Source organism: Anolis carolinensis, chromosome 1, assembly GCF_035594765.1.
Source record: "Anolis carolinensis isolate JA03-04 chromosome 1, rAnoCar3.1.pri, whole genome shotgun sequence".
NCBI lineage: Eukaryota > Metazoa > Chordata > Lepidosauria > Squamata > Dactyloidae > Anolis > Anolis carolinensis.
Genome location: NC_085841.1, coordinates 244,090,674 through 244,111,451, shown reverse-complemented (window position 1 = coordinate 244,111,451; position 20,778 = coordinate 244,090,674). Strand labels below are relative to the sequence as shown.

The 20,778-nt window shown below is 42.7% G+C and overlaps 1 protein-coding gene across 3 annotated transcripts in view; it reads left to right on the top strand.

Moving 5' to 3' along the window:
* The window catches only part of xrcc5 (X-ray repair cross complementing 5), a 77,285-nt gene that overhangs the window by 42,743 nt on the left and 13,764 nt on the right, over window positions 1-20,778 (top strand). For all 3 annotated transcript variants that reach the window (XM_008118791.2, XM_008118790.3, XM_062967337.1), the window contains exons 15-16: window positions 1,460-1,553; window positions 2,885-2,954. In XM_008118791.2, the coding sequence (XP_008116998.2) occupies window positions 1,460-1,553; window positions 2,885-2,954 (164 nt within the window). The remainder of the gene's footprint in view (window positions 1-1,459; window positions 1,554-2,884; window positions 2,955-20,778) is intronic.

Sequence of the window (20,778 nt, the reverse complement as noted above, 5' to 3'; positions counted from 1 at the left end):
CAAATAACGTCAAATAAAAATTCCACAACAACTTTTAACCTATACCACCACCATTTTGCCACAGCAACGCGTGGCCGGGCACAGCTAGTTATAATATAATAATATATAACTATAATAACTATAATAATAAAATATAATGATAATGTAATACAATTATAATAATATAATAAGTAGTGGTATCTCTCACTCACCTTGCAGGGACCCTCAAAAAGGATTTTCACTGTCAGCATCCCTACTTTCCGTGGCTAGGCCATAGAGCCTCGGTTTCGCGTAACTCGCCAAGCCGAACCGAGTGGCGATGAGGCGGGCCTAGCCATCCCTTATGGCCCCGCCCATGCCGGTTGCTAAAGGGAAGAGACTGCTTGGCTATTGCTAGCACCGTTACTAAGGGGAGGAGCCTTATGCTTTGACAGTTGCTAAGGGAGGAGGAGACTGATTGGCTGTTGCTAAGGGGTATGGTTTTATCTGTCTGAGGTGTGACAGGTTTGTGATAGTAGGTATGTGAATATCTTAAAACACTCATCAGTTCAAATGCTATGTTGTGTCCAAATTTTGTAGCAATTGGTGTAGCAATTTGGGAGATAAGAGGTCCCCACAAACGGACATTACATTTTTATTATGGATGCATTCTTGTACATCTGCACATATCCCAATTGTCTCATTAGGAAACTACAGAGATGGTGGTAGTTGATTTTCTGGTTTTGGGTAGGATGGAAATATCAGCCCTACGATATTCTCACAGGTGGGACATGAAGCTAAGATTAGCCCTGATACTGATCAAGAAGGCAAACACAACAAACAAACAAAAATGGCCAAAGAATCTGTCAAGCCTCAGCACTGCTTTCAATCAAAGCTACTCGCAGCACTGGCTGAGATATTTATTTCAAGCATCAACATTTTACAGAATTTCAGAATTACACAGATGTATGTAGACAACTACAAACTTCACAAGAACAACAGAATGTACCAGAGATTGATTGTCATTTAAGAAGTTGTTCTCAGGGACTGGGACTGTATGGGACTATAATTTCTGGTTGTTGCCCTCGGCACATAATACTGCAGTTACAGCATTTCTAGCATGACAAAAATGTTACAACCCACCAAACATTACAGACAATGGGGAGTTGATCAGGCTCACTTAAGCATATAGCTGAAGTTTTCATTCTTATTTTCTGCCAGCACTGGTACCCCCCTCCCCAACTCCCCTCCCCAACAACCTCCTGTTTTTACCACAAGCCTAATGAACATCTCATCATTATGGCATTGAACTGGATTTTTTTTATTACTGTTGCCTTTTCCTCCTAACTTGAGACGGTGTCCAGCTTCTCCAGAGCGTAAAAGACTGCTCCTTGAGAAAATTGCAACTCCTGAAACTTTCCTGGCAGTATATGTTTACCCCTATTTATGTTGTTTAAAATAATTTCTTCAGATTGTGACTTTTTCACTTATCTACTTCCAGTACTGTAGATGGACCCAGTAGTCAAAAAGCCAAAGTAGAAGATGATGACGTTGGTTTCAGGATTGCAGACCTTGCTGAAGGCAATGTCACTGCAGTAAGTACTTCTTGCAAAGGCTGCTGTTACAGAATTGGTGAGATGGCTTCATGATGAAATGAGAGAAAATCAAGGATTAAGAATCCAATCAGCACATCTCTTTGGCACAATAATATCATCAGATAATCCAGATGAAGGGGAATGGGGATTTGTTAATGCTCATTTGACTAAGCCACTGTCCATGTTCTACTCATAGAATAATGTATTTTGTAAACTAAAAAGTTTCAGTTTTAGCAATAGTGACAGTTTTGGTGTTCGCCATAACTGCAAAATAGATGGTGTTTTATTATCCTGAGTTAAATCACGAATCCATTTAGGCAGTATTGTAAACTCTGATTGGTACTATCCCCTGTGATTTTTAGCATGATTATTTCCTAATTCAGCCTGGAACTTGAAATGATAATGGAATGATAGATACTCACAAAACTGTGTCTTTGCAAATTTGTGTACCTGCTTCCTCTCTGCAGCAATAGTACCTATTATGTGTACTTGCTGTGAGGATGGGGGTTTGCTTGTGTGGCAGAAATATATCTTCCTCTCCTTTTTCTTAATATCTCTACCCTATAATCTGATCCAGAAGGCACAGCAGCATTTGGGGGGGGGAGTTACTTTAGGAGCAAGAGAAAATTGTTCCACCTACACATTCTGTTGTTGTTTTATTGACAGGAAATCTTAACTGAATATCATTCTAAGCAAATAATTTTATGGGAGGGAGGAGCGGGGCAAACAGAGCACTTAATTTCTTTGTGACTGAAACAATTGCCTTGGCCTTTCCTTTAGTTTTTTGTTAAAAACTTTGTGTAGCCTGGTCTCTCTTCTTGCCATTTCCATCCTAGCTCACATTTTGGAATCCCTGAGTAAGCTAAGAAGGCCTGAAACGTCAGCGGAATATGTGCTTTTTCTCACAAATGCTGCACTGCACTGGAGGGCCAGGCCAGCTCAGCTCTTCTTTGCGCATTTGACTAAGAGATTTGAATTCCAATTAAGCATCTGTCAGAATCCAAATGCAGTCTGTGCTGTTGAAGAGCTTTTTACACAACACTAGAAAAAAGCAGCACCAGCTTTGGATTCCCTTGTCCATGTCTTTGGAGGAAATGATTACATCACGCAGTATCTCTCAAGTTTATCTTGTTGAGCTGTTCCTCCCAGGTCCAATTTTGATTAGTGTTTTACAGTTTAATGTACATCCCAAACAATTCCTTTTATGGAATCAAAATGAGTGAGAACCAAAAAACCCAAATGTTCACCTTTGTTTTAAAAATGTGGAAGAAAGAAAATGCAATAAGGTGTGGAGGGGCTGAGGGTGTAACTCTTGGTTTGTTATTTTATAGGTTGGAAGTGTTAATCCAGTAGAAAATTTCAGAGTGTTGGTACGGCAGAAGACTGTTGACTTCAAGGAAGGTAAATGGAGAATGGTTTACTTTTTCTCAGTTCATTGGATTAACTGGTCTTGAATTTAGGTGACCTGGGCTGAGAAATCACTGTTTTCTTACTACTCAGCCCAATCACTTATGCTGGTAAACATCCCCTCAAAAATAAAGTATGGCCCCATCTGCACTGCCATATAATGCAGTTAACTTCATTGAACTGCATTATATGAGTCTACATTTCATATAATGCAATTTAATGCAGTTAAACTACATTATAAAACTCCATTATATGGTAGTATAGATGCAGCCTCACTTAAAGGAACAGTCCTTCATGCATATGGAAAATTAACCATAATGCTTTAGGACTAGATAGAGACGGATTGGTTCATTGCTGTTACTCTTGTTCTGTCTTGAAAATGAAGTCTTCGTTGTCTCTTTGTAGAGTTGTAAGAACTGCATTTAGAGAGGGGCTGAAAATTTGAAAAGAATGTGTAACTTTTAAATTCAGCAAACTATATTTTATCTGTAGCACAATCCAAAAGGTGTTTACTCAGCCCCACTTTCAGTAAAATTTATTTGCTAGTAGGTTTGGTTAGGATAATAGTTGTACACTCATCTTAATGTATACTGGACAAAGTTTAATTTACATTTTTTTTGGTATTCCCTTTATTTTTTGTTTGCTTTTATATTGTTATGTCCAGGCATGGCCCCATGTAAGCCGCCCCGAGTCCCTTCGGGGAGATGGGGCGGGGTATAAGAATAAAGTTGTTGTTATTATTATTATTATTATTATTATTATTATTATTATTATATTATTATTTTCTGTGCTGCCGCATACAAAGATATAGTTCAAGAGTGCCCCCCTTACAGCAGTAATTTTGGTATTTCATCCCATTATTTCTTTTTATATCATTGCGATTAAATGGGTTATGATTGCTCAGATTTTTATGTACATTGTGTCAGTTCCCTTTCCATCACTGCTTATAATTGTGTTTATCTGATCATTAAGAATGCATAAATGGGCCATTTTAAAACCTGCTGTTTCAGTTGAATCAAACCTCAGAACTTCTGTTCATTCAAAAATAATAGCAGATCCAATTTTGCAAATGTCAGTATAAGTATAGGTATTAGTCAAACATGCTTACATATATCTTTACTAATAAAATAAATAGCACATAATTAGCCTTCGAAGACAATAGTACTGTGGCTTTGGTATGCATTTGTTTAAATAGATTCAGAAGATGGGAAAATGCTTGCTCCAGAACAGTTTCTCAAATTTTGGATGGCTTGAATAGCTTGGACACTTAACACCAATTTTTCTTTTGTCTGCAGAAAAATGTATAATTACAGGGTAGATTCAATAGTCTACAACATACTCATTATGGAAAAGATACTGGTAACACTCCGAAGTGTTCCTATTCAACATATAAGGCTGTTACTATAAAAATGGAAAGCTTTCAGCAATAGCTACAGATAAAACTAATTAAAAAGATTATTTTAATTTCCTAAGAGTTTTCTCCCAATATTTTTTTTTCCATTTGGAACAAAACTGTTCATTGTACTTTCCTCTTCTGGTTACTGTGGGAGAGAGTTTAGATAATATAAACAAAAAACGAAGGAGCACTTGAGAAAAAAAAACACTCAGTAGTCCTCTGTATTGTGGCTTTAAGGTAATGTAATAAAAGGGAGAACAGCGTAAATAAATTGATATATCATTACTCAGGTGTCAGCAGTGGCAGAGAGGGCATTTGCACAGTTAAAACTTGTGCGCCAGCTGCGATCATACCTCAAAAAGCCTGACCTGGCCACGGTGGTCCACACCTTAGTTACATCCAGAATGGACTACTGTAATGCACTCTACATGGACTGTCTTTGAAGATGGTTTAGACACTGCAGCTAGTGCAAACGTCGGCTTCCAGATTACTAACTGGAGCTAGCTACAGGGTACATATACCATGCCCTTATTGAAGCAGCTCCACTGGCTTCCAACAATTTTTCAAAGGTGCAGGTTATTACCTATGAAGTCCTATACGATTTGGATCCAACCTATCTTTGTGACTGCATCTCTTTCTATGTATTGGCACGGGATCTGAGATCGACAGGGAAGGCCCTTCTCTCGGTCCCACCACCATCTCATGTGGTTGGTGGGGATGAGAGCGAGGGCGTTCTCTGTGGTGGCTCCCCAGCTCTGGAATGCCCACCCATCAGTTCTTCCGTTCCAGCCTGAAAACATGGATGTTCAGACAGGCTTTTGTCCTCGAGTAGGCTGAATGGGCCCATATGAAGTTGACACTTGGAACTTTCTGAATTGATGGCAGCTAGTTCTATCTACTAATGTTTTTTAAAATTGTAATATTGATTTTATGTTATATGTGTTGTATAATTTTATGTAACTTGTTTATACATATGTACCATTTTTTCTTGCTGTATGTTATATATGCACCTTGGAGTGCCTTTGTAAGCCGCCCTGAGTCCCTTCGGGGAAATGGTAGCAGGATATAAAGATTATTATTATTATTTATTAATTCATATATAGCGCCATCTTGTACATCATCAATGTACATGATTTGGGAATATTTTATGGTTTATTGTGTAAGCGTTTTTTTGTGTGAATTTGTGCAAACCTGGAGTCCTTCCCAAAATCATGATCTTCAAATACAAGACCCTTTCTGTCCATAGAAGCTCAATCAGCTCTGAAAGTCAAATATCACAGGCCTTGCAACTGCTTTGTCTGCAGTATTAAAGTCGTGTCCTCATCTGACACACTGCTTCTTAAACTGTGGGCCTGATCCCAAATGGGGTCCTCTTAACTCAGTGTCCCAAAAATTGGCAAGAGTAAAAGTTTTCTGAATGCCACCCATTTACACAAATCTGTTAGCAATAACGTACAATGTTTACAGTGAACTCTGCAGAAAGTGCTTCAGGTGTACTCCACAAAAAGAAAAATCAGACGTTTAGCAAGCCTTGCAAATGCTGATTTTTTTTCCCAGTAAATGTTTGGTTTTTATACTTATTTTATCTACCTATATACCTGGGGTCATCTCAACATTTCTTGGGCAGAAAGGCATCACAAGTGGAAGAAGTTTGAGAAGCCCTGATCTAACATACCTCTAAAGATGGTGGGACTGAGACCTTCCTCAGACATCTTAATACTTGAGCTGATTTATATAGGAAAATATAGGGGGTTTTGTGCATAATGAATCACCATTCACACTGTTAAAATGGAAATTGTTCCCCGTCCCCCCCCCCCCCCCAAAAAAAAATAACTGGCTTCCATTATATCCTTATTTCAAGGCTATCTTGCATCACTAATACCTCTTAGCCTTAATACATGTCCATTGTGATAGAAAGAACCTTCACACTTCTTGTATTTCACATACATTTTGGCCCTATTGCACATCTTGGAATGTTTCGTTGGAGTATCCGACAGTACATCTTTCAACTAGAAATAAGAGCGTAGCCAGGAAGATGTAGAATACCTGGCTCTCAGTTTACCTCAAATTTGCCAGGATTTAACTGGAATGTGTCAGGATTTAGATGAGGGGGGCTGGTATTTTAAGGGCAGAAAGCTAACAGAACAGTCTTGCTGACTATACTTTGTGTGAGTATACTTATGATACAAAAGAAAGGGGACAAGCCTCAACTTAAGCAACAACTGAATCCTTAACTTGAAGTAGGAAATTAATCAGCAGTCGAAAAAAGGCTAGGAAAACATCAAAACCATCATCTTGACAAACACAAGACTGAAACAAGAGCTGTGGAAAAGGGAGTTCTGTACTACACATCAGGCATTTTGACAACAGTCTCAGCTCAATCCTTCCCCTTTGATGTGACACTTCTCATTTGCTTTATATATTGCGGCGTATAAAGCATCCACTTAATTATTGCTTATGTGCATAACATTAGTTTTGATAGCTGACGAGAGATCAGTAAGAACTGTGGGTGAAATTCCTGACTAGTTTTGGGTAGATCTTGATTTTTTTTCCAGAAAGAAAGTTAAATAAAGAACTTCACGTTCCAGCTGCTGTAACAGGCAGGCATCCTGCGTGTCAAGTGAAAATTAATATGCCACCTATTTATTTATTTATTTATTTACAGCATTTATATTCCACCCTTCTCACCCCGAAGGGGACTCAGGGCGGATCACATTGCACACATAAGGCAAACATTCAATGCCATAACATAGAACAGAGAGAGAGACAAGACGCAGGCACGGGCTGGCCTCGAACTCATGACCTCTTGGTCAGAGTGATTTGTTGCAGTTGGCTTACTTTCCAGCCTGCGCCACAGCCCGGCCTATTTGTTGAAGGGCTTCCCTCTGTTTGAGAAAGCCAAGAGTATGAAAAATGTTGATTTTAAAGCTGTTCAGATGAGGCAAGAGGATCAAAATGCGGGTATCGACAAGGAAATGGGGGAGGTGGCAGTAAAGAACAACTAGAAAGAGACAGAAGCTATTTCGAAAAAAGGCCATGTTTTGGGATGTCTACCATGGAATAAGATTAGAAGCAGTGAATGAGTTGCATTATTTGGCAGCCTTAGGGGAAATGTATGTACATTTAATTGAGTAAATAAGAGGGAATGCCTTATGAATATTTAGTAACAGTGATGGATGAATGCTTGTAGATTCCATTCAAAACCAGTGTTTATGGGCTTTCTTGGGTAGGTTGTTTTTTGTTTGTTTGTTTGTTTGAATGATTTTTTGAGGTGGAAGAAATTGAGTGGGCATTTTAAAGCTGTCTCCCAGCTTTCCAACACTTGTGTCTTATTACCACAAGCACATACATTTAATTCAGTTTCTCATACTCTGCACCTGTACCCCAGCTGTGTCAGAAAGCTGTTCAGGAATTCAACTGTGTCTCCCTTTGCCCAAATGCACCAGGAAATGTGTAGGTATTAAATCTAGATGGAGAGCCTCAACCATTTAGGATCTTCAATAATTTAGAGAATTGATTGACCCAAGTAGAGGAAATTCACATCAAGTGAAACCCTGCTTGATCAGAGGGTCTGCTCATGTGGGCCAGCGCAGTGTGGTGTTTTGAATTTATATCGACATTTAAGAAGAATCTTCTCCTTGCATGTCAAAAAATAGTCTAACAGCCAGAAAGAGATGGTATAATACCCCGTTCTGCTAATTTACTTATTCAAAAAATAAACAAACCAAATAAATGTATTGCTGTTTGAATCAGGTTTTTGTGGGGGAGGGTGCATCAGAATTATGTAATAGTTTTAGATTTCATATGACTATAAGGTAAAGGTAAAGGTTTCCCCCTGACATTAAGTCTAGTTGCGACCGACTCTGGGGGTTGGTGCTCATCTCCATTTCTAAGCTGCAGAGCTTAGAAACTACTTGAAGAAGTAGTTATAGGTCTGTGAGTGTCACGACCCAGGCTACAGAGCACCAATAACCATACGCAGAGGCCAGATTCTATCTAATATCTTTATTAAGGAAATATATAAAGTTAGTAAAAGCAAATGTAAAAGATAGTCCAGAAGCAGACCTTTCAGGAAAGGTCAAAATTAGTCCAAAGAAATAATGTCCAGTATGAAATATTAAGGTCCAGAGTTGTAATCCAATAACCGAAACACTCACTTTGACAAGCAAAGTGAGGGGAGATGACAAGGTCCTTTAGTCCATGAAACTTGAGCGAGTCTGGAAAATAACTTGATACTTGGAACAAGGCTTGAACGTGGAACAAAGGTAACTAAGAACAAGAACAAGGTCCGTGGAATAACTTGATAAATCCGTGGAACAAGGCAAGGATTGATCCTGGGAAACTAGGCAAAGTCCGTAGATAAACAAGGCTGGGAAGCAAGGCGAAGGCTGGATAGCAAGGCAAGGCTTGAGCAGGAGCGAGGCTTGAACCGGAGCGCGCTGTCCAGACACAACTCGCTCCGTAGGCTGACGAATTGACTCCGCGAAGTTACTTCGCGGGTAAATCACCTATATAGAGTCTAACTTTTCCCGCCGAAGCAGTTCTCTGGGAATCAGAAACGAAAGCTAATCTTTGAGACCAGATGTTTGACTCCTTAAGGATTCTCACGAAAAAGGAGACTTAATTGGCAGAATTCTTGGCTGCTATCCTCGCACTCCTGCGCGAAGCAGCTTCCAAACCTCTCTGTTGTTTACAAAACTCCCGGCGCAAGAACACGGGAGAAGTAGGCTCTGGGCTTGTTTGACATACTTCTGGGAGACAACTTTCTTGCAGGTGCAAGGTTCCCAGATCTGCCTGGGAAAGATCTGGCTGAGAGGAATCCAGTTCAGACTGGGAAGGTAAAAACCCCAAGTTTTCATCTTCATCAGGAATTACCATGTCCTGAGCAGGACTACAAGGCCCATGGGTCATCACACTATCCCCCTCCTCAAGGCCCCTCCCAAACTGGGGCCCTCTCCCCGAGGCGCGAGGTCGCGGTTTGGTGGGATAGGTCTGATGAAAGCGACGGGTTAGCTCAGGAGCATGGACTGTGGAGGCGTCTTCCCAAGAGCGTTCCTCAGGGCCAAAACCCACCCAGTCAATGAGATATTGTAGGCGGCGGCGGTGAAAGCGAGAATCCAAAATGTCCTCAACCTCGAACTCCTCCTCCCCATTCATCAAAACAGGAGGGGGGGCCGGTTGGTCTGTATCAGGACGCACACCATCCGCCGGAAGGAGCAGGGAACGGTGAAACACTGGGTGAATGCGCATTGAACGCGGAAGTTGGAGTTTGAAAGTCACAGGGTTTAATTGCGCCACCACTGGATAGGGGCCAATGAAACGGGCATCTAACTTCCGGCAAGGGCGGTGGGAGGGCAGAAAGCGAGTGGACAGAAAAACCCGATCTCCTACCTTGATTTCGGGGCCCGGCTGGCGATGTTTGTCAGCGTGGCGTTTATAGTCCTCCTTGGCTTGGTCCAGTTGCTGGAGCAAAAGTTGTTGTACCGCTGTGAGTTCCTGCAGCCAATCCTCTGCTGCGGGAACTTCTGAAGTTTCAATGACAGGGGGAAAGAAACGTGGATGGAAGCCGTAGTTTGCAAAGAACGGCGTTTCTTTAGTAGAAGCTTGAACTCCATTGTTGTAGGCAAACTCAGACAGTGATAACAGAGAAGCTCAATTGTCCTGTTGGTAGTTTACATAACAGCGAAGATACTGCTCCAAAGTGGCATTGGTGCGCTCCGTTTGCCCATCTGTTTGGGGATGATGAGCTGAAGACAAGCGAGAGTCTATGCCCAATAGTTTTTGTAGCGCCTTCCAAAAACGAGAGGTGAATTGAGATCCACGGTCTGTGACTAAACTCTTGGGCAATCCATGTAGTCTGAAAACATGTTGAAGGAATAGATCCGCAGTCTCTTTGGCCGTGGGGAGGCCTTCGCAGGGAATGAAATGGGCTAACTTGGTGAAAAGGTCCACCACCACTAAGATCGTGGTGAATCCACAGGAAGGTGGTAGGTCAGTGATGAAATCCGCAGAAATTATTTCCCATGGGCGAGATGGGGTAGGAAGGGGGTGTAAAAGCCCTGAGGGCTTCTCCCTTCGTATCTTGGAGCGCTGGCATACTGGGCAGGTGTTGACATATTTTTCCACATCCTTGCGGATCTTGGGCCACCAAAAATCCCTTAGGATCAGATGCATGGTTTTAAATAGTCCGAAGTGTCCTGCTGGTTTGCAATCATGACACAGACGAAGCGCTTTTTCCCTGCCCGGTCCGGGTGGAATATAAACATGATTTCTATAGCAAAGCAGCCCATCCTTAAGCGAAAAGGGAAAATGCAGACCTTGGCGAAGTTGGTCCTGCGCCCAGGCATCTGCTTGCTGACTAGCCCTGATTTCTTGAGCACAGAGGGGTCCTGGAGTAGGGGAAGTAGAACCAATGGGAATGGATTTGGTGTTCCCCACTGTGAGCGTGGCAAAGTTCTCGGGTTGTAGTAGTTGGGATTCAAAGGTCTCCTTGCGTCCTGCAGCGTATTCTGGTTTACGTGACAGGGCGTCTGCTTGCTTGGTCTGGGCTGGGGTCACATAATGAATCTGGAAGTCAAAACGTTCGAAGAATAAAGCCCAACGTTGCTGCCTCTGATTTAGTTTGCGGGCAGTTCTTAGATGCTCTAGATTGCGATGATCAGTGTGGACTTCAATGGGAAATTTGGCCCCTTCTAGCCAATGTCTCCAAGTTTCAAAGGCTGCCTTTATGGCCAGTAGTTCTTTTTCCCAAATGGTGTAATTCCTTTCTGGTGTGGTTAGTTGACGAGAGTAAAAGGCACAGGGATGGAGGTGATCTCCCACCGGTTGTAAGAGTACAGCCCCAATTGCCACATCTGAGGCGTCCGCTTGCACAACAAAAGGGGTTCCAGGATTTGGGTGCTGTAGAATTGGCTGGGAGGTGAATAGTTTCTTTAATTGCTGGAACCCTTTCTCTGCTTGGTCAGTCCAGCGGAAAGGCTGCTTTCCACGGATGCAGCTAGTGATGGGGTCGGACCAGCGGGCAAAATCTGGAATGAACTTGCGGTAATAGTTCGCGAACCCCAAGAACCGCTGCACCTCTTTCTTGTTAGTTGGCGCCTGCCATTCCAATACTGCTGAAACCTTGGCTGGATCCATGGAAAGCCCTAGAGGCGAGATGCGGTAACCAAGGAAATCTACCTCTTGTAGATCAAAGGCGCATTTTTCCAGCTTGGCATAAAGTCCATGGTCCCGCAATCGTTGTAACACCATTTTGACGTGGTTCTCATGTTCTGATTGTGATCTAGAAAACACCAAAAAATCGTCCAGGTAGATTATCAAGAACCTGTCTAGATAGTCCTGAAAAATGTCATTGACAAAATGCTGGAACGTTGCGGGAGCTCCGCATAAACCGAAATTCATAACTCGGGACTCGAATAATCCGAATTTGGTCTGGAAGGCGGTCTTCCACTCGTCCCCTTCCCTGATGCGAACTAAGTTGTAAGCCCCCCGAAGGTCCAGCTTGGTGTAAACCTTGGCTCCTCGAAGCCGATCCAGTAGATCCGAGATTAAGGGCAGGGGATAGCTGTTCCGCTTGGTGATATTGTTCAATGCTCTGTAGTCCACCACCAAGCGTAGTTCTCCTGACTTCTTCTTCACAAACATCACTGGGGAGGCGGCTGGGGATTGAGAGGGTCTGATGAATCCCTTGCGAAGGTTTGTCTCTAGGAATTCCCTGAGAGCTTCTTGCTCTGGTTCAGTCAGGGAGTAGAGATGCCCTCGCGGGATCTGGGCCCCCTCCACCAAGTCAATGGCACAGTCATAAGGTCTATGTGGGGGTAATTTTTCGGCTTCTTTCTCATTGAATACATCCCAATACTCGGAGTACTTCTTTGGCAAGGTGATGATGGGCTCGGTGTCCGTGGCATGGCAGACCTTGGCTACGAGGCAATGGTTTTGGCAGTACGGTGAAGCAAACTGCAGTTCTCTGTTGGACCAGGAGATGTTAGGGTCGTGGAGAGTCAGCCATGGGATTCCCAAAATCACAGGGAAATGGGGAACCTCGGTAACAAAGAAGGAAATCTCTTCCATATGTTCCCTTATCCACATCCTGGTGGGTTCCGACCACTGACTTACGGGGCCCGTCTTGAGGGGGCGGCCGTCTATGGCTTGCACCACACGGGCATTCTTGAAATCATGATATTGTAATCCCAGAGAGTCGGCATACTCTCTATCAATGAAATTGTTGGTAGCTCCAGAGTCTATCATGGCGTGGATCATGACGGGTCCCCTTTTTGCTGACCATAATGTGACCACGAGAAGGAACAGGACCCCGGTTGGCGGCTCTTGAATGGATTTTTTGACCGGGTTGGCGAGCCTCTCTACACCCGGTCGTTGGCTTCCCCCGCCGGCTGTGTGCCAGTCGGCTCAGACGCCTTCGTCTCCGTGGAGGACGCCGCCGCAAGACGGGCGGCAGGCTTCCCTTTGGCTGGGCACTCTCTGGCGAAGTGGCCCCCGTTCCCGCAGTACCAACAGAGGTTTAAGCGTTGACGACGGGCCTTCTCGGCGGCATCTAGTCTGGGACGCACATTGCCCAACTGCATCGGCACTTCCTCGCCTCCTCTGGGGTATGGGGTTGGCGGTGGGGGTCTCCACACTGGACGTGGCTGAACGCTGGCGGGAGCGGGGGGTTTTGCCCCGGCTCTACTGCCCTGGCCTCGAACCCACTGTTTCCTGTTGGCAATCATGACTTCAGCCCGTAAACATTGATCAATGAGTGCCTCGAGGGTCTGGGGAGGATCCACCTTGGAGATTTCTTCCAGCATTTCAATGTTGAGACCCTCCCGGAATTGTCCTCTGAGGGCTACATCGTTCCAGCCGGTGTTGTGGGCCAGCACTCGGAACTCGGCTATATACTGAGACATAGGTCTGTCTCCTTGGAAAAGGCGACGGAGTTTGTGACCGGCTGCCTCCAAATTGTCCTCGATTCCCCAAGTCTCCTTGAGGTGGTCCAAGAAGTGTTGCGCTGATCTTAGGTGTGGAGAGGCTTGGTCGAACAGTGCCGTCGCCCAATTGGCCGCTGGCCCGTCTAGAAGACTGTAAACCCACGCCACTTTGATGTCTTCTTGGGGAAACTCGGCATCACGGGCCTCTAGATATGCTTGACATTGGCGACGGAAAACATGAACCTTAGAAGCTTCTCCAGTAAACTTGGTAGGCAACGCCATGGCCGGGAGGCGGATTCCGCGCTCCCGCAAGCCCTTTATTTCTCCATCCTGGGCGTTGAGTCTGTCGCGGATGCGATCCACTTCGTCCTTGCTGATGGTGTAGCTCAGTGGCTGCCCACCGGGCACGGTTCCGGTAGACATTCTGGCCGAGGTTAATTGGTGCTTAGGGTGGCGGAGTCAAACTGTCACGACCCAGGCTACAGAGCACCAATAACCATACGCAGAGGCCAGATTCTATCTAATATCTTTATTAAGGAAATATATAAAGTTAGTAAAAGCAAATGTAAAAGATAGTCCAGAAGCAGACCTTTCAGGAAAGGTCAAAATTAGTCCAAAGAAATAATGTCCAGTATGAAATATTAAGGTCCAGAGTTGTAATCCAATAACCGAAACACTCACTTTGACAAGCAAAGTGAGGGGAGATGACAAGGTCCTTTAGTCCATGAAACTTGAGCGAGTCTGGAAAATAACTTGATACTTGGAACAAGGCTTGAACGTGGAACAAAGGTAACTAAGAACAAGAACAAGGTCCGTGGAATAACTTGATAAATCCGTGGAACAAGGCAAGGATTGATCCTGGGAAACTAGGCAAAGTCCGTAGATAAACAAGGCTGGGAAGCAAGGCGAAGGCTGGATAGCAAGGCAAGGCTTGAGCAGGAGCGAGGCTTGAACCGGAGCGCGCTGTCCAGACACAACTCGCTCCGTAGGCTGACGAATTGACTCCGCGAAGTTACTTCGCGGGTAAATCACCTATATAGAGTCTAACTTTTCCCGCCGAAGCAGTTCTCTGGGAATCAGAAACGAAAGCTAATCTTTGAGACCAGATGTTTGACTCCTTAAGGATTCTCACGAAAAAGGAGACTTAATTGGCAGAATTCTTGGCTGCTATCCTCGCACTCCTGCGCGAAGCAGCTTCCAAACCTCTCTGTTGTTTACAAAACTCCCGGCGCAAGAACACGGGAGAAGTAGGCTCTGGGCTTGTTTGACATACTTCTGGGAGACAACTTTCTTGCAGGTGCAAGGTTCCCAGATCTGCCTGGGAAAGATCTGGCTGAGAGGAATCCAGTTCAGACTGGGAAGGTAAAAACCCCAAGTTTTCATCTTCATCAGGAATTACCATGTCCTGAGCAGGACTACAAGGCCCATGGGTCATCACAGTGAGACCCAGAAATCTTGCTTGTTTGTAGGTGATCAAATACTTATTTTCCACCATAATTTGCAAATAAATTCGTGAAAAGTCAGACAATATGATTTTCTGGATGTGTTTTCTCATGTTGTCTCTCATAGTTGAGGTCTACCTATGATGTCAATTACAGGCCTCTCTCGTCTTTTTAAGTGGGAGAACTTGTGCAATTGGTATCTGACTAAATACTTCCCCCCCCCCCCCCACACACACACACACACACTGTATCAGTCTTGTAGAGCAACATTTTCTCTTGAAGATGATATTATTCACAAGCATATTCAGATAGACTCTTTTTAAATAATTGGCTTTGAACTTTGGTAGATTTTACCATTTGGCCAAAAGTGCCAAATTTGAAGAGATCGTGCAGAGCGGTTATAGATGCTATGTAGTTGCAAATTTGGTAGTATTATGTCCAGCACAAGCATAATGCTTGGTCAAAATTTCAAGTCTATATCTTTGCATGGGAATTGTTGCAGTTGGAATATTTGTCAAAATTTGTCACGACACATTTTGACTTGTTTGACTGGATTTTGCATCCATAATGTTAAAATTAATTTCATCAGAATCAGCTGTACAGCATTTCAATTTACTAGCCATTCTTATACATTTGGGTTCAATTTTATTAGACCCCCCCCCCCCCAAAATGGCATTTTTTTAAATGTTGTGCGCACACTGAGTGACTACCCTTCAGATAAGGAGGTCTAGATCAGCAACTATTGCAGTTAGAGACCTCACATTTTGGGAAACATAGTTTAACACCTGACTGGCGCTACAGCTAAAATTTGAACAAGATTGGAGAACATGATGATGGGAAGGTTTAGACCGTTTGGCATGGAATGACCCTGTAGGAAAAATTGGCTGCTAGACTTGCCTTGTTTAGAGCCCCATATGTCTTCCAAAAACAATGTAGTTCTCGCTGTGCAGTGAATGATGGACAAGACAGTAGGCAAGGATGAGGGCTGTTCAGATTAACCTGTAGCCTCTGTGAGTGGACCAAGCTGAGTCAAATATTTAAAGTAGTGTTAGGAAAAGCTCGATAGCTGCTTTCACTCTCTTGCAATCTGGAAGTATGTGGGGGAGGTGTTTTTTTAGAACTGTGCTGACATATCTCACAGTGGATTCAGATGTGTTCGCTGTTCAGTCTTAAACCTGTTGTTTTCCCGCAGGCTTGAATTATACTGTCTTAGAATGATTTGAGCAGATTTTAGTCCCGAGGGGGTAATTAACAAAAAGTACCATCATTGCAGCGGAAGTCTCTTCAGATAGAAAGCAGGTTGTCATTTTGTTGGGGGGAGGGAGGAGGAATAAAGGTCAATGTGTTAAAATGAGTCGGTGATGCTTTGAAGCTGAAGAGTGCCTCTTCCCCAGTAAAGACTTCCGCTACACTTTCTTGGTGCCTGGGGTTTTAATTTAACACATCAGTGGAGAGGGGATGCTCTAAATGGGGCAGGGGAGAGGAGGAAAGCCCAGCTTTTTATTGCTGCAATTTCTAAGAAATTAGAATATTTTATGAGAAAATCATTAGCCCTTAGGTTGAGATGGGTGGGTAGATGCGAAGAGTGTATTAACCTGTGAAGCTGAAATTGTAAAACTTTTTGGTTCGTTATCTTCATATAAAATATATAGTTCTTTGATGGTTCTTTGTGGGAGCCAGCCATTTGTGTCTTTGTCCCTCCACACAAACCTTTCCTAAGAGTTGATACACTGTAGTACAAATGGTATGCTAATCTTCAGAATGGAGAGAAGCAGTCATGACTTCAATGTCATGCTCTATGTATCTCCTTTTATATCTGCATATCTTCACAGCAACATCTTCCTACTGATGGATCAGCTTTTCTGTTTCAAGGAGGAATTGCATTCATCTGTACAGTCCATAGTAGTGACCTATACTAGTCCACATCAAATTAACACAATACACATTCAATTAGTTATGCTGACAATTGTCAGTCATTGTGTCTTGGAAGCATTTTGTAGGAATTAAGATTCCACCCTGCGGCAAGGCATTGGGCAATGTTGTGGTGACCCTATCAGTGATCATAGTCATTAGCAGTTAATGGAAGTTGTTATTAAAACAGAGGTGTGTTTTGAAGTGTATTGGCAAATAACAACAACAACAACAACAACAACTTTATCTCTATATCCTGCCACCATTTCCCCAAAGAGACTCGGGGCTGCTTACATGGGGACCAAGCCCAGCGTAAACAAAGATTACAAGCTAAAACACAATTAAAACATAATAACACATAATCTAAAATAATTTAAAACAGCAGAGTAAAATACATCAGCCAACATCAACAACCAGTAAACCAGGACATGGTGGGCATGATCAAATTCGAGAGGGCAGGGCAAGGACTTGTGCAAAACGATATTATAGGGCCGGGCGTGGGGGTAAAGTGCTGAGAAAACCTAATCAATAAATTAGGACTGGGCAGACCTGATCAGGAACTAAAATCAGTGTGTTGAGTCTTGGATGATCCTCTATTCCTTTTATGTTTATAGCACAGCCACCAGAGTGTTTGTAAAATTTGGGGCAGAGGTGATTTTGGGTGCATCTACTCTGTAGAATGAATACAGTTTGATGCCACTTTAACTCCTATGGCTCAATGCTATGGAATCATGGGAGTTGTACTTTTACAAGACTTTAGCCTTCTCTGCCAGTTAGTGCTGGTGTTCACCAAGCTACAGTGTTTCTCAGACTGTGCTCCTACAGGTGTTTTAGACTTCAGCTCCCACAATTCCTAACAACTGGTAAGTTGGCTGGGATTTCTGGGAGCTGAAGTCAAAAACACTTGGAGAAGCAGTTTGAGAAACACTGCATTAAGCAATGGCCATTAAAGTGATGTAAGATGTATTAATTCTACAGTGTGGATGCAGCCTTTGAGAGGCAGTCTTCCATCCAGTGAATCCCACTTTTTGTGCTATGCTTAGTTTGTAAAGTTACATTTTTATTGTAATTTGTTTTGTCCACGTGCAGTAGGCATTCTTTATTCCATTCTTTTTTTTAAGAAAACCGTGTTTTAACAGGTCTTTTGACCTTTCCACTCTCTGCAATGGTCAAAGCCCATACCACCAGCCTGACTGTTCTGCTGCTACAACTCACTGCAACAGCCATTTAGTAACCCAGTAGTGGCCAACTGTGGAAGGCTACAGGGCCTCATTAGCCTCGTGAGAGACATTGGAGCACCTGTTCCCACAAATAAAATAAAATAAATTGTTTTGCCTTTTAACACCTCTAGAAGATATGCAAACATTTTCAACATGATTTGGGTTGCAAAAACAGTCTCTTCTGGGAATAAATTGGTGCATACAATTTATTGGGTTGACATATTTCAGGTGAAATATTTGAGGTAGCAGGCTAAGGGGAAAACAGTGTCAGCACAGATTGGGCATCCTTATCTGGAATTCCAAAATCCAAAATTAGCCACCTAAGATAGCAACACCTCTGCTTTCTTGTGGTTTATACACAAGCTTTATTTCAGGCTCAAAAGGATAAAACAATATTTTGTACACCATTAACGTCAGGCTGTATGTATAAGGTGTATGGGAAACTTAATGAATTTCATATTTGCGCTTGGGTCTCATTAATAAGATCTTATCATATATAAATGCAAGTATTCCAAAATGGGAGGTGGCCCCAAACACAGAGCACTTTGTGTTCCAGACATTTTGTATAAAAATATATCCAACTTAAAACAATCAGGGCCAGCTAACACCTCCCAACAAAGGATTTCCCCAGACAGGAAGCAACCAAGCTTTGAAGCTGAAAGGCCATTCAATTATAATCAAGGTGGCCAATTGCGACATTCACACCTGCCTCAAGCAGACAAAGTTCTTTCTCCCACCCTGGACATTCCAGAGATATATAAACCTCCCTTGCCTAGTTTCCAACAGACCTCACAACACTGAGGATACCTGCCATAGATGTGGGAGAAACATCAGGAGGCAATGCTTCTGGAACATGGCCATACAGCCCGGAAAACTCACAGCAAGCTAGGCTTCGACAACACAACTTGTAGAATATTTGGGGCTAAAATACTTTGAGCCTTGAATGGCGTTGGGAGACCAAAATAACCCATTGGTCTTTGCCTTACTCATCGGTCTCCTATTTCATTTTGCACTTATGTAATAAGAGTTATAGGAGTGCAGCCTGTCACAGAATGGATAATCAATCCTTGATCTAAAGTGACATTTATTTGATCATGAGTTTAGTACTGGTAAATACAACTGAGATATTATGACAGTAAGGTGCAAGAGAGAGCTCACTTTAACTGTTCGTCAAAACTGAAGGAGAAATATCGCTGCTTAAGCTGAATTTGTGCTGTTTGTCAGGAAAGGAAATATTTCGTGTTGGAGGTGGCATTTTCATTGGTTGAATAGCCCATACGTTTCACATTCCCTTCATTTTGAGGATGTTATATTACCTTGCTTAGTCCCCCCACCACCACCTCATCACCATTTTCTATGCAATATAAAACTGGGTCAATGTTTTTTTAATGAGTTACTAATCTAATCAAAGGAAACAAAATCAAAAATTGGGAGCAGTGACTTGAATCCTGATTTTCGGTTCATGAATGAAGAGATCATGTTTATAAATTAAGGCTTTTCCATGTCCCTCATCATTCTGCTGTTCCCTGCTTCCCACCCATCTCACTCACATATTTCTAATCTGCTTTTCAAGATTATGGCACATGTTTTTCTGCTCTTGCAGATAGTATGGTTGCTGACATAGTAATTTTCATATTGTAACCAATTTTAAAATTAATTTTAAAACCACAGTTAATTGTGGTATGCATGTATGTTAATATGTTAATTAGGAAACAATACATGTATTTCCTTATAAGGATGCAGCCATTTCTGTCCGGAGTGAAGAAAAATGTCTTGCAACCCAATATGTAACTAAGACAGAATGAGAATGTTGACTGGATTGTGAGAAATGCAAGGGAAGTGAGGCTGGATATGGACTTCCTCATCCCTAACTAGTAGTAGTAACTGTGATGGCGCAGTGGGTTAAACCGCTGAGCTGCTGAACTTGCTGACTGAAAGATAGGCAGTTCAAATCCAGGGAGCAGAATGAGTGCTCGCTGTTAGCCCCAGCTTCTGCCAACCTAGCAGTTTGAAAACATGCAAATGTGAGTAGATCAATAGGAACCGCTCTGGCGGGAAGGTAACAGTGCTCCATGCAGTCGTGCCGGCCACATGACCTTGGTGGTGTCTATGGACAGTGCAGGCTCTTCAGCTTAGAAATGGAGATGAGCACCAACCCCCAGAGTCAGACACGACTGGACTTAACGTCAGGGGAAACCTTTACCTTTAACTAGTAGATCTTTAATGGACTCCAATTTGCAAGGGTTTCTGACCCTGTATTGTTTAATGGCAGCACCAACAAAATCACTAATATGTTAGTGTTGAGATGAATATAACTTGGGGTAATCAGGAATAGATTTTTGTGTGTGGAGGAACTGTGGACCCCATTCAATTCTGACTGTTAAAATACATTCCTAAACTGAGAATTCAATAGTTTTAAGTATGTATTATTTCTGCAGGCCCCTGTTAGTAAATCTTAAAATTCTAGAGAGAACAACCAAAGCAGACTTGGACAAACCTGAAGTCTGCCTACCAGTAACATAAACTGAGAAAACTGGAGGTTTAGTATGGAAGGAAGGTGAGCAAGAGCATTGACTGCACCCTGACACTTCTTTGACATAATGACTGTGTTGGAAATAGCAACTTCCCAAGCCTCTCATTATTTATTTGTTAATGTATATATTTGTTAACCTGTATGCTGTGTGTATGTTGATTTGCCAGTTTGTACCCTTTTGGTGTGGGAGCTATAGACATGTTTGTACGGAGCATGTTCAAACACAGGACTCCATTTTGTATTCAGTCTTGCATCAGACCTCACTGGAGGTGGATACACATATGTGTTTGGACTTCAGTGAAAGCAGATTGCTGTTTGAACTTAAATAGACGCTTTAGAGACTTCAATGGATACAGTATGTTTATTGACTTCAGTGAGTACAACTATACTAA